Source organism: Fragaria vesca, linkage group LG1, assembly GCF_000184155.1.
Source record: "Fragaria vesca subsp. vesca linkage group LG1, FraVesHawaii_1.0, whole genome shotgun sequence".
Taxonomy (NCBI): domain Eukaryota; kingdom Viridiplantae; phylum Streptophyta; class Magnoliopsida; order Rosales; family Rosaceae; genus Fragaria; species Fragaria vesca.
Window position 1 is genome coordinate 8,452,133 of NC_020491.1, and position 13,913 is coordinate 8,466,045.

Sequence of the window (13,913 nt, forward strand, 5' to 3'; positions counted from 1 at the left end):
ATGACTTGACGAGGTTTTTGACGAGGCAACAGATCAGCATCATCGGCATATCAGCGCGCGGCACAAGGGGGAGTGTTCTAGGATATTCTCTATGTGTGCCTTGGCCTTATGCCAATAAGATATGTAGTTAGACTAGATCTATGTATTCATATCCTTACCATATTGGTATTGTGTAATTCCTTATATAAAGAGATTCTATCAATGAATAAGATGATGACTCTCTTGCTATCTCTTAGTCTCTACACTTTATCCTTTATCACTTCATATAATTTAGACTTGATTATTAATATTTACAATATTCGTTGTTACTAGAAATAAAATTATCGTTATTTTCGTAAAAATGATCGTATTCCAAGTAATATCAAGAATACGACTATATTTACCAGTTATACCTTAGTTATAGTAATTTATAGTAAAACACGTTGTATTATAAGTAATTATCTCAATCACAACAAAATTTACATAAAGTAAGGTATTAATTACTAGATAAATGACTTTATTACACAAACAAGTTATTTACCATATGTACATCAGTTTTACCACTATTACGACAATTTGTTATCAGATTGGTAAAATAGTTCTCAAACTTGTAATTGAAAAAATTACTACAAATACAAGCTTCATTACTACTTTTCAAACAATTCGTCGACTTATGAATTAAATGGTTCTCAAACAAAAAACTACCATGAAATTGACATTAATTACTATTTTCACCTTAATTGTCGATAAACGATGTAAAAGCGTTGTCACATAACTTAAAACTTCTTAAAGGACGTGATTTACCTTGGTTTGTTTGACAAGCAGTCTCTCATAGAGCATTAGATCATTAACCATTTTGCCTAGAGTTGCAGGTGGTCTGTTTTGTTGGGGTTATTAAGTACAATGGGTATCACTGATCCTAATGCATCTCTCTGTCATAGAAGTAACGTTTTTTTGAAGTTCATAGCCAGTTGATTGTGAAAATGATATTTCTGCTATTATTTTGAAGTATAAGAGGAGTGGAGATCAGGAAACAGGTCTATATGAGTTTGCAGACGATTTATACATCTTGCATGAGTTGCTGTCTATGCATCTTTAGAATGCATAGGCTTATCATATGAGGAGTACTCACCTTTCATCAATTTTTGAATCAAGTCCAATCCAGTTCTTAGTATTATGAAAACAAAAATTGATTTAATACGCGCTCGGCGTCTAAAATCCTGAAAACACGAGAAACAAATTTTAGGATACGATTTGGAGCTTCCGTGTAAAAATCGAAAACGGCTTTCGCATGTTTTCATTGTTTCCAGAGAACGGATCGAACCATAAAGGAAAGTTATCATTCCCTTGAACTAACTTGTGCTCATCGTCTAGATCTCTACCCAGTTTTGAGACTTTCTTTCTCAAACCACAAATCTTTGCTCCTGGAAACATTTACAGCTCAATCTCCTTTTCCCCACATAAATTTGTGAAATTCAGTATAATGCAAACAAGAAGAGAAGAAGAAAAAAGGACGAGTGCAAGTCGATCTCAGTCATTGAGTTTTTGCTCTTCTGCTCTATACAAGTTGTGGATCGAATTGATGGTTGTAGAGAAACAGTGACTGAACAATCATCTTTTGAATAAACTAGAAGTGGATTTAAGTTTATAAGAGAGAAAGACAACATCAACTTTGGACAATCTATATAGAGAATCCAAATTTAGTTTTAGATTGTTCTTTCTGCATAAATGCATTGGCTTGGATAGAAACTTTGAATACACCTGGAGCTGCTTCAGAGAGAGACGTGGAAGAAATGTTCACATGTGTTAGTCGAGGAGATAAAGCCGAAGTCTAATTTTTATCAATTGGGATTCTTGTAAAACAGTTTTCTTGAAAAAGTATAACGACCGCGGATTTAGATTATAAAAACACAAAGTTTGATCTATTATTTTCGTTTTAGGAAAAACTATTTTGTAAATTGCTTACCGAACAGGCCCTTAAATTTTGCTTTTGTTTTTACTTATATTTTTTATATATAAATTATGAAATTACATGCTACCTGGTAAACAAGTAACCAATATTAAATAATTTAAGCTGTTAGATATATTTAAAGTTTTATTATATCTAATGCATGGTCAAAAATATTTAAAAAAATTGATGCATGCTATGCATCAACTCACCATAGAATTTTCCATTATATACTATAAACATCTATATTAATAGTAGAGATCCAACCATATATCACTATTTTCACTCTCACATGATGTGAATGAAATCACAAAACATCCTAGGAGCATGGGTGTATTTGCAATAGTTTTATTGTCCATCCTCTGGCCTTCCCCTTATTCGTTTTCTCAATTTTAAGCAGCACGTTGCACCAAAACAACCAAATTTTAATCTAAAATTGAAAAAAACAAGAGTATGAAAACTATTGGAGTTGCTCTCAAAAGTGAATAAATTAAGGAGAGGATCTTGATCAGCCCATTGGTTATTGATCTAATAAAGTTTAAATTATTTTTTGTTTAATCAATTAAAAAAAAAGTTGTCTATCTAGTATTAATTATTTGGTCTAATGACATAAATCGCTCATTTGTAAAGAGTGAGGTCACAAGTTCCACTCACCAATAAGCTAGTTGATTTATCTGAGTTTTAGATTTTATCAAAAGAAAAAATAAAACAGCTTAATCAAAACTGATTTGAACGGTTGATCCCTAAACATGTAAATATCTATATCATCAACATAAGAAGAAAGTATTTGATTTGAAATATATGCTTTTGCTTAATTTATACATTTGTTATTGGATGTTGCATCAAGCAACTATTTCAAGAGTAATTATTCTTTAGTATCGCCTAATAATTTTCCCTATTTCAAATCATATATACAGTAGTTGTGGGTGATGACACCAACTAATTTAGACCTTTGTCCCAAAAACTAATTTAGACCTTTGGAGTTGGAGGAGGAAGCAACCATTTGGAACCGTCAATAAAGCCTAGGCTGATGAAAGGTTTGGCATCTGCATCGCTCAGCTCTTTCGTGAAGCTTACTCTCTTACTCATGCTTGAACCTGGACCAGTGTTCTTGTACTCTCCAAAACTAACAGACCTGCATATTTTTACCATCATGTTATAAACATGAAGAACAATGCAAAATCGTACCCGAAAAATGAAATATAACACGAGAATTTGCTAGCGTAAACTTAGTTACTTGTCATATTCGGGGTGGTTATTGTCGGTCCATCCTTCTGGCTTGACAACTTCTCCCATTTCGGTGTAGGCAAAGGTCACCTTGGGAGCAGCCCTCCAAGCCCTGCCCAAAAATGTGCCACTGCCGGTGCCGGTTATGCTGCAGTGGACAAATGAGTATCCCTTGTCTTCATCACCTTCTCTTGCATTTGCTGTTATCACCGTCATTCCGCTGTCTCCTAACACATTTATGTGTGTGTTCTGTGGTACAAAAGAAAAATGTATCAGATTTCTTAACAAGTAAATAGACGACGACGACGATGATGATACAGGTTTAATTGAGTACCAAATAGAGAGATTTTCCACTTCCGAAGATGAAATCTACAGTTCCTTCAACGTAGGAGTCCTTGATGAAATGATTGCCTTGATCATCACAAAGGGTGTCCTGAAATCCAAACATTTGGCAATTGTACAATGCAGCCTTGTTCCCAGACAACTTCAAGGCAAGTGCTTGTGCTCCCTCTTTTTTCCCATCCGGCCTCGGCGAGGAATTCTATAAGAACAACGATACTTCGTAACCAAAGCTAGAGGCGTAATTTTGAACATAAACACAATATAAAGATCATAAGAACAAAATTACGTACTATGATATTTAAATTCACTCCGACGAAGTAGTCAGATTCCACCGACAGTGTAGCACTATACAATGTCCCATATTTGGCAGAATCACCGTTAAAGGTAAGATTCGGCATGTTTTTTGAATCCCCCATTAATGTGACAAATGGCTTGTTTTTCGGAATTGTAATTTTCTCATTGTAGACACCCCCTCCAACGTATATAATCACACGTTTAGTGTTACTGGCTGGAATGCTATCAATGGCCTCTGAGATTTTCTTGAAGTCTCCCCCATTTGCCATGACCTTCACAATTTTGGGATCACCGTCCTCCGCCTTGACAAGGTCAGGGTCAAGCGAGGACTTCCGGTCTGCCAATGGCTTCACATTGTCCTGGAACCACTTGTCCACTGCTGATTTGTCGGAAGGTATGACGGGATCATCTGCCATTGAAACAGTAGCAGCAAGGAGAACCGTCGTGATCATCATCAGAGCTGCATGGATGCTCATCCGTTTCTCTATTCCGGCCATGCTTTTTTTTATTTACTTATTTATAGTTTTTGGTGTTTTTGTGTGTTGTGATCAGATTATGAATGCAGAGGGCATTGCTTTTATAGTCTAAGGAAAACCAAAAATAAGTGAGGCTTGGAGAACTTCTCGGACACTTGTGTCTTTCTCAGTTTCTCAAACATTGGTCTCACCGGCTTCGTCTCTACTTATCCGACTAGAATGCTGGATCCTCTAATGTCATTTAAATTGATAATGCAGGTTTTTTTTTGCCTCACATAGCTAAGTTGAAAAATATATTCCCTTCAATTATGCAACTGTCTCTTTTGTGTGTGGGGTTCATTTGCATGCAGAATAAAGCTACACCTGATCAACTCGGTATATATTGGCCTCAATATATGACAATCTTAATGGAACCATTGGTGCTTTATGATGTTGAAATGTAACAACAAAAGACCAACTAGAATTTCAATAAGAAAGTACGTATCTCCATGGGTCCAAGCTCAACAACAAGAGTTGAACTATCGACAGGGCCGCCTCTTACTGGTGTAGGTTCTTCTCCTGTCGAACCCTCGACATGCCATTTCATCTTCTTCATCCCTGACTTCTCTTGGTTTGCTGACAAGCTCATTTCTTTCAACTCCTTTATCTGCAAGCACCAACAGTGCATAATCAATAATCACCAACAGGATGACCACTCGGTGTTATTATCTTCATGAAGTACATACCGTTTTTCCTGTTAGCATCTTCTTCAGTTCAACTTTGGCCAATGTTGAATATTGAGGAGCTTCACCAGCCTAACCAAAGCAACAACATGAAAGGAATGAATGCAAAGTAGGAAACAATAGCTGTGTTAACAGTTGAGATCACGGCACGTTATTAGTTGGTTCATTTCGATTACCTCATATAGATGTGCTAGACGAAGAAGTGCACTTCCACCATCCAACTCCTGTAAAAGTAAGGTGTGTGAGAGACAGAACTTTAAGCACCTCGATATATTCTACAGCGGTTTACAGTCACCTGAAGAGTAATCAAAGCAACATTGTGGGGCAAGCTGTAACTTGAATCCATGACAGACCCTTTTGTCACATGAGATGCATTCCAGTTCTCCATATTCTGAACAGGCAATTATATTATAAGAACAAATGTGATGATGCTTGGGCCATCTTCAATCATGATCAAGTCATACCTCATGCGTGAAAGCTAGAAGAAGTGGCGAGTAAACTTCTTGTCCAGTTGTGCGACGCCATTGAGCACCATCCCCGTACTGGTTTATGCTCATATAGTAGTTTCCTCGAACCTGAAAAAGTTTACAAAACAGGATAATGAGAAAACATTATGTATCTATGGAAAAATAAAAAAACAATCTACGCAATGCTTATGATAGAAAGAGACAATTCCAAGGCTGTTGTTCTGTAACATTATACCGTTAGTCCTTGACATGTATTATTGCTGATGCAAACTGTTTCATCAAGGGCTTCACCCACCCCTCTACGATCATCGACCAGTAGACGCCTTGAGTTTATAACAAGACAAGAAGAATCTTTAGATTGGATTAAAGGAATTACTCGATCAGAAATGCTGATCGATAAACAGTGAGTCAAAATCGAACCTATGTAGCATCATCTCTACTTGTCCATCTTGAATGCTGGATCCTCCAGTGGCACGATCAACCAAGACTGAGAACTCAGATTTGTTATCAGAAGTAAAGATCCCAAGGTTTAGCTGAAAAAGGAAGATGACTAGCATTAAAAGAAAAACTAGAATAGGTCAGAACAACACTCCATTCTTAGCTAGTTCTAGTGTATGTGTGTTTGTGAGTGTTAAGAAAATTACTGGATAGTAGTTTCCGGCAACAGGTTGATTAACTGAAAGGTTCCAGTCTGCCCTATAATCTCGTACCTGCAAAACCATGATTGATGCAATAAATTTAGGAGTCAAGAAGACATAAATGATATACTAAATTGTTGTTGTTGGCCCAAATCCTAACGATCAAGTTTTCTGAACAGCAGTTAACCAAAATCATTAAACATCTATAATTTCCTGTGGAATACTTGTGTATACTGTATGAGAAACTCGTTAGTGGAGCTACCCTTTCAATGAAGTCCCTCCCATTGGAATCGGTATAAAACACCTTGTTTGTCTGCATGTTTGCTGTCATTCGTGTGATAACCTCTTTACCAAGACCATCGTCAGTAGGAATTGGACCAATCTTCAAAATAAAATCATGTCAGAGCTCAAGAATTAAGCCTAGGAAGATTAAATTTTGCTTAGTTCAGTAAGTTGAGCATTTACCATTCTTATGATTTATGCACAGTTAGATTATCTAAAGGAAAGATAATTGTTCGTCAGATAATGAATGAGAGGTATATCACTTACAGTATATTCAACTTCAGCATGCTCTTTATCTCTGTAAACTCTAGTGACCTAATAGCAATGCAAAGCTTTCATTCAGTAAAATGTGGTTGGTAACAACATAAATCAATGTGGTGAATCTAACATATATCTACAATGGTGGTGCAGCACATGCTTAGTTGCTTTATATCCTCAATTCATGAACTTTAAAGTGAACATCAGTTTCACTTCTGCATCGTTATTACCAAAATATGTACAGTATCTAGCTTGTTGATGGATGCGGAATCTCACATAAAAAATATATATTAGTAGTTTAAAGGATCTCAAAGATCAAAAACAGTTCCACCCCAGGAAGTTATTTGACAATATGCCAAACCTGATAGATCCATGAACTGAACTCTTGGTGAATCTCATCGAATAATGGTCCACGAAAGACCTTGAAAGGTACCTGTAAAACCAATAAAATAAGCTATAATTTTAATATTTTATAGTGAAAACTGATCCAATACTTATATATAGAAGAGCTATGTTTTCTTATTATTGTGTATTAGCTTGATATTTTTAAACTGATGTCGGTAAATAGGTCATCAGGTCTTAGAAACATAAGAAGGCTAAGGCATGCTGAAACAACAGAAATCACATCCAAACAGATTTTGTTCGAAATTAGGAAACTTTAATATGCTGCAATATGGTGAAGAACAAACTAGAAGATTCAGGATAAATAAAAATTAAATATAAAATAAAAACAAAAAGAAAGATAACAAGAACTGAACAGTAATATTATCTCTTAATTCTTGTCTTGCATATTCAAATTCCAAGTTATGTAAAGCTTACGAAGTACATGATAATAGAAGACTTACAGATCTTGAGACAATAGTTGGAGGGGCACCATTAGGCCGAAATATATATGCACCTGAAGCCTGCTTCAGTCATCATAAAATTGCATTTATTAGTTCGGGAAGCACTCCAATTGACTTGAGTTGCATCATTAAGTATCAAAATTCTAGCACATATAGGTTGAAACCTGCGCAGCGGTGCTTGAACCATACCAGAGGTAGCTCTGCTGTATTGGTACATCAACCTGGCAATATATGATGATTAAATTAAGTTTTGTAAACTTCCACTACATCCTTTCGAAAACAAGCAAATTAATCCACCCATCTTTTGTGCAGTTTATATATAAGCCTACGGTCAGTTAATATTGTCCAAACTATGAAACTTGTGTAGGAGAAAGGCCATTTGCAGTACACAGCAGAAAAAGGAAAATGACAAGAAAAATGAGCTTCTGGAGCATTGACAGTAATACAGTATGTAAAGCAGAGTAGCAGACTAGCAGACCTACAAGTATATCTGTATGAGGAATAAGAATGATTGTGCAAGGCTATTTACTGTTTGAGAACTGTGAAAAAACTTACTCCTGTTTTAGAGTTATACATCCGCTTGAGCTGTCCAGAAGCAGAAGAAAAGGACATCTTCAGATCTCCTGGTCCAATGTCAATGGTCTCATTCTGTGAACTGTCCTTCACAGCGAGAAGTCCAACTCTTCTTTTCCCTAGCAAAAAGTTTGAAATTCAAATGACATCTTGAGAATTGCCAAGGCCTGGAAGAAGAGAAAAATAGGAATGCATGCACATCTACCTGTAGCTCCTCTTGAGATGAAGTATGTGTCCCAACCAAGAGGAGGCACAGAGGCTTGAAAGATTAGCCAGTACTTGGGAATTTCTTTTGATGACTTTCCCAAGTAGGCTTCTGTATAAAAAGTTCTTAGATTGCTTGTAACATTATCCACACTTGCATATTGTGTCTCGAGGGTGTTTCCGGAGGAATCTTGAACAACAAGATTAGCATCATTAACCTGATTGAAATTTTCACTCTCAAACCATTTGGAAAGGAAACCAAAATGAAAATTCAGGAAAGGTACAATGATAGCATATGCTTAATAAAAAACCATACTCACAGGTATCCTAACAATCTCAGTGCGATTCCATCCAAGAGGATTATATGCCACAACAACCTGAAAGTAACATCTAGATAGAATGAACGAAAAGAAAAAAAAAAACCAAGTCTATTATCCATCTAGAGAGAAATAGAGAGTACCAAGCTCTTCCCTGCTGGAATATCCTCCTCAGTTGGAGGGCAGAAACTGATATTTAGTAATCGACACTGTTTAAGAAACAAAAGAGGATGGACAATCATGGACTAGAAGTGACCAGATTAAAAGATTTAAACTTTTAGATATTGTTAGTATATCTAGAAATTTGGCATCGATTGGTTCAATGTGCTATAACCACAGTGAAGTGTCACCTGGCTAAAAGTAACTGCAGGGTCTTTACATTGATCTCCAGATTTATTTGTAGTTAGGCACAACAGAGCAGAACTGACAACAGCTTCTGCCTAGAAAAAGCCATTATGTTATATACTGCCTACAAGGAGAATAACAATGCCAGAGACATGCAAAGGCAAAATCAGAATGAACAAATTTAGAGAGATAGTACTTGGCAACCTCAGAGACACCAATTGACAGGCGCTTTACATAGTCATTTGTTGTATGTTGCTTAGCAGTGCCAGTGGCAGCATCATGGTGCTGTGCAATTCCTAAAGCATCTCCAAGTGAAAAGGTATTGGAACCATTTGCTCTCTTTCCAACCAGAAATTCTAGTTCTCTTGCTGCCTTTGTACGCAAATAGAAAAGTACAGTTACCATTGAATACCAATACAACACTTGGCAGATGATACAAAGAGTGGATCCCTCTTAATGCATTGGTGAAAAAATGCCAAAAAGATGAAAACGGTATCCTAAAAGATATTTCCATGTCAAATGGTAACTACAATGTGAAAGAACGTTGCACTTAAAATTAATGGCATGCATTACAGATATGAGGGAGAAGAATTTGAATCTACTTTATCTTGGCTCTGAATGATTACTATATGACAGAATGATGTTGCCATACCAAATAATATCCACTCAGTGATCGAATATATCGTTTCAATCCTGGGCGACTAGTAAAATAACCGGTCCAATAAGCATTTATTTGATCTGCATACCTGTCGTTGACAAAGAATGAATAACTCAGCAAATGTTGTTCAATAGAAGAGGCTAAGAAGAGACTGATACTCACGGAAAATAATCCTCAGTTTTCAATGGCCATGACTGATTTGCTGCATTTTTAGCATCGGTGTAGAGAGATGGTGTAGAATATAAGGCATTAACTCGGCCATCCTGAAAAATCAACTCAACAAGTCATGTATCAGCCTAAAAATTTCCCAAAGCTAGCTATCTAATAACAGCTCATGTTACGCAAAGATATCATCTTTGATTATCTTAATAAGGCCACAAATATTACGATGATCTAGATGATAAACTCCACCTTATTAACATAATGAATTAACTTGTCCATTTGTTTGAACCAAGATTCAGCATATTGGTATTGGAAATCATCTCCCATTGTCCACATCATGTGATTTGTTCGAGTTACATTTGCCTGTATATAGAGATCATTCAAGAATTCAGCCCTGACCATAAATTGGAAGGAGCTTTATGAAACTCATAACTCCGAGCAAAAACATAAAACTAGAAATGAAAAATCAAGCAGCAAAGAGTTTACTTGGGTAATTGCAGCAGTAATAAAATCATTTACGCGCTGTTCAACATTGTAGTCAAAAATAAGAGGATTATCCTGCAATTTAGCATTTAACAGATCAGGACAATAGTAAATCAGCAGGAACATCTCTTTGATGGAAAGTTACTTTTTTGAAACGCAAACCTGCACAGGGACAAAGTCATCAAAAACTTCAAAATGGAAACCCTCTGGAGGACTATAGTGACGAGGAAAGGCATTGGCAAAAATCTGCAAAATATCCCAGACATGTGTGTAGTAATCCCTCAAATGTAGCCTTGGATAAAGAACAACAAAATAGGTAAGATAACAGGAGTTCTGTTCCAAACCTGAGATGAAGAACCAAAAGTTTTGGATCCATGCCATATAACTTCAAGAGATTTATCTCCCTTTCGCTGTGCTCTGTCCTGATAATCAATCCTTGCAAAATGTACAGAATCGAATCCAAGCTGCAAGCAAATTGTAAGAAACAAACAATCTCAATCTTTTAGGCAAATTATACAATACAACAAACAAATTAAGTAATAACTAGTCATTCATGATGGTTATGACTTGGAGATCAGAATCTTATATGAAAAGATATATGCAGAAAGAAGATTCTAGTTAAACTTTGCAGTTACTACTGTAAAAGTCTAAAGTAAAGTAAATTAAGACAAGCATGTATGATTCACAAAATTTAAGACAATGTATGCAAAAGATGAATCATTGCTGACTGAATTTTGAAAATCATGTACCTCAGCTCCAAGTAAGTAACCTTGCACAGCAGAATGTCCGAAAGGATCAATTTGCCACCCGGCTCGAGGTGTCTTGTTGAACTGCTGCTTTATAGCAAGGTGGCCTAGAGTTGTTTGATCAATCATATCTATATAATGGACTGCTGCCTCATCATGCATGCACCAACCTCCATTTCTACATCATACACATAAATTGCTTATATTAGATCACAAGCTGAAAATGCAAACACGACTATACATGTCGAAAACACCAGTTGAATGCTAGGAACATACACAAACTCCAACTGGCCAGCATCTACTAGTTTCCACACTCGTTCTTGAACCTCCACACTTTGTGTCAACCACCATCTTTGGAAAAATGCCTAAAAGTCATACCAAAATATTCAGTTCAACAAAACGGAAAAACTTGGCAAACTCTAACAAATTGCAATGCTAATTAGTATCTTACCATCTCAGCAAACACAAACTTCCTATTCGGATCACGAACCAACGATTCCACAACAGAATCCAACGTGTTCTCAACACAAGCACCCTACCAAAATCATCAACAACTTTCATTACTAATTCAATTACATTAACGTTAGAAACTCGATCAAGAATGAAAGACCTGAATGCTGTTATTTGATCCAACATAGTACTGATCAACAGTCTTCAACCAACCAACGTCATCATGGGAATGCGCAACCAAATGAACATTCAGCTTCCCTTCCACAACACCACTCCCGGTCTGGTACTTCACATAAACTCCATCAACACTCACCACTCCCAAAAACCAGATCAAACCAATCACACACTCGAAAAAAACCGCGAGCTTCAGCATTTCCGCACACTAAACGACCAAAAACTGAAGCAAACCTCCGAGTTTAAGGGGGAAGACTTGTAAGCACAGCTGTGATGGGCAAACGAGGACAAAAGGGTGACCTCGGTTTCTCCACTGGCCGGGTCAGCTTTATAGAGAGAGAAGGGAACGTCCGTACAAGCCACCATATGGGGCTCCATTGTGTGGTGCTTGCGTCAAAGTGTCGAACGGTTAAAAGTCTCACTTTGATGAGGTCTCTCTCTATAGGAAATCATGAAACTTTTTTAATGGCGGAGTGAGGGACTCGGAGCCGTTTTTTTAATTCTACGAGGCGGGTGATTCCAAACGCTACGGTCCAAGAACGACAACGTTTTCTCCATGATTTACATAATACCTGTTGAAAAATTCTAGTATACCTGTTTGGCTGTTTGTTTCATAGACCAAAGGAAAACGCTAACTACGTTTATTTTTTTGACAATCCTTTTGATCAATGAATTATTCATTTCTCATCTTAAAAGAAAAATATCAGGTAGGGTTGGAACATATGAGGTACACCTAGCTAGACCAAGATAGCTTGATCTCGAATTACTCTACCTATTATCAAGTAGGGTTGGAACATACACAAACAAACATTGTTATAGTGATGCATATGTCTAGTTGATCCGAAAAAGATTTAAAAGTGTCTATGACAGTGAACTAGATTGGAGAATCAATAATGTCTTTGTAATTGCAATCAATTTGCATGGCAACTGACTTCAGCTAGATTCGCAGCGCAGAGTTAGTGAGCTCCGGTTAGGTAGCTGCAACCATACTCAAGACTAGCAGTAACGTCACCAAGGATAAGAGATGATCAAGTGATGACTCAAAGGTCCATACCATAAGTACTGTGACATGATGAAGTGTTCGAATGGCCATAACAAAAACCACGACTCTGCAATTCTCTATTAGCAAAAGGAGAAGCACTAGTTTTCGATTTTTCTAAGAAAAATGCTTGGTCCAGTTGCAGATCCCTATCTGTTAAGATAATACTTGGATCAAGGTTAGGAATATAATAGCCAAGTAATGACAGATTAGGACAGTTGATTAAGGTAGAAAACATGTTACAGATATGATTAGTTAATTATAAGATTGAGGGAGCACATATGTGCCAAAATGAAGAACCTGTAGTGCTACTTTGGTAATCGCAACATGTGCTCACAACATAAGAGATTCCTCGTCACTTCACCTTCTCCTTATTTCGTTCGTTGCTGATGTACCAACAAATTTGCAGGCATGCTTATTGTGTGGTTTTTTCCCTATGTTGCACGGACACTTCACACTCCTGGAGTGTCGGAGTGTCCGACACACCCGACACGGCGACACGGCTCCGACACGTGTCCGACACGCTACGTGTCAGAAAATGTGGACGTTTTCGACAAGTCCTGACACGTTGACCGACACGCCACATCATCAATTTTTATTTTATTTTTTAATTTTAATTTTTTTGAAGAGAGGTTTAGATGGATTATTGAATTATTGAAATTTTCTTATTTATTAGGTGTTAAAGGGCTGTTGTGTTACTAAGTTGATGCCTTTTTTTTTTTCAACCTACATCGGAATTGCCAATTTGATTCTCTTTAATGACTTGCATTTTATTCTCTTTAATGTTATTTTAATATGCTTAATTGCTTATGCAATGGATTGAATTTAGACAAAAAAAGAAGAAAAAATATTGAATTTAGAACATGATTTTGGTAATTTAATGAACTTATTTAATATTTTAGTATATTGTATGTATTAAAAATACATAAATATATTATTTATTTGCTGTGTCCAAGCCGTGTCGAAAACTCAATTTTAAATTTTACCGAGTCACCGTGTCCGTGTCCGTGCAACATATATAGTTTCTTCCTCAATTTCTTTGGAATTATAACTTAGGGAAAATTCCTATCAGCCCTAATTTCAGAGAAATTATTCTCACTAACAAAATAAAATTTTTAATAAAATGCCCATCAACCCAACACACTCTTAGGATCTATTCCCATTAACAAAACTTTTAACTTTTTGTGATTTTTTTCTGACAAAATTACCCCTCCCTTATCTCTTTCTCATGTCCTCTCTTTCGGATCTCTCTCTTCCTTCCTCTCTCTCTCTCTCTCTCCGTCC

General features: G+C 36.5%; 2 protein-coding genes across 2 annotated transcripts in view; both read right to left on the reverse strand.

Moving 5' to 3' along the window:
• Positions 1 to 2,884: 2,884 nt before the first annotated feature.
• Positions 2,885 to 4,336, reverse strand: LOC101296228 (probable pectinesterase 48-like). Its single transcript, XM_004287752.1, has 4 exons — positions 3,787 to 4,336; positions 3,489 to 3,695; positions 3,165 to 3,403; positions 2,885 to 3,062 (listed from the first exon to the last, which is right to left on the reverse strand). Exons 1-4 carry the CDS (start codon positions 4,285 to 4,287, stop codon positions 2,897 to 2,899), a joined length of 1,113 nt encoding a protein of 370 aa, XP_004287800.1. The 5' UTR covers positions 4,288 to 4,336; the 3' UTR covers positions 2,885 to 2,896.
• A 330-nt stretch (positions 4,337 to 4,666) lies between these two features.
• The window catches only part of LOC101297194 (lysosomal alpha-mannosidase-like), a 9,498-nt gene continuing 251 nt past the window's right edge, over positions 4,667 to 13,913 (reverse strand). The window contains exons 2-30 of the mRNA XM_004289036.1: positions 11,577 to 11,731; positions 11,418 to 11,501; positions 11,243 to 11,331; positions 10,970 to 11,144; positions 10,565 to 10,684; positions 10,383 to 10,466; positions 10,224 to 10,295; positions 9,987 to 10,100; positions 9,738 to 9,838; positions 9,570 to 9,663; positions 9,122 to 9,289; positions 8,923 to 9,012; positions 8,716 to 8,781; positions 8,576 to 8,632; positions 8,257 to 8,473; positions 8,034 to 8,170; positions 7,643 to 7,699; positions 7,479 to 7,538; positions 6,995 to 7,066; positions 6,643 to 6,690; positions 6,356 to 6,475; positions 6,100 to 6,165; positions 5,876 to 5,988; positions 5,691 to 5,778; positions 5,453 to 5,563; positions 5,284 to 5,379; positions 5,165 to 5,212; positions 4,992 to 5,060; positions 4,667 to 4,912 (exon numbers count right to left, since the gene is read on the reverse strand). Of these exons, the coding sequence (XP_004289084.1) occupies positions 4,724 to 4,912; positions 4,992 to 5,060; positions 5,165 to 5,212; positions 5,284 to 5,379; positions 5,453 to 5,563; positions 5,691 to 5,778; positions 5,876 to 5,988; positions 6,100 to 6,165; positions 6,356 to 6,475; positions 6,643 to 6,690; positions 6,995 to 7,066; positions 7,479 to 7,538; positions 7,643 to 7,699; positions 8,034 to 8,170; positions 8,257 to 8,473; positions 8,576 to 8,632; positions 8,716 to 8,781; positions 8,923 to 9,012; positions 9,122 to 9,289; positions 9,570 to 9,663; positions 9,738 to 9,838; positions 9,987 to 10,100; positions 10,224 to 10,295; positions 10,383 to 10,466; positions 10,565 to 10,684; positions 10,970 to 11,144; positions 11,243 to 11,331; positions 11,418 to 11,501; positions 11,577 to 11,731 (2,960 nt within the window). The 3' untranslated portion in view covers positions 4,667 to 4,723. The remainder of the gene's footprint in view (positions 4,913 to 4,991; positions 5,061 to 5,164; positions 5,213 to 5,283; positions 5,380 to 5,452; positions 5,564 to 5,690; positions 5,779 to 5,875; positions 5,989 to 6,099; positions 6,166 to 6,355; positions 6,476 to 6,642; positions 6,691 to 6,994; positions 7,067 to 7,478; positions 7,539 to 7,642; positions 7,700 to 8,033; positions 8,171 to 8,256; positions 8,474 to 8,575; positions 8,633 to 8,715; positions 8,782 to 8,922; positions 9,013 to 9,121; positions 9,290 to 9,569; positions 9,664 to 9,737; positions 9,839 to 9,986; positions 10,101 to 10,223; positions 10,296 to 10,382; positions 10,467 to 10,564; positions 10,685 to 10,969; positions 11,145 to 11,242; positions 11,332 to 11,417; positions 11,502 to 11,576; positions 11,732 to 13,913) is intronic.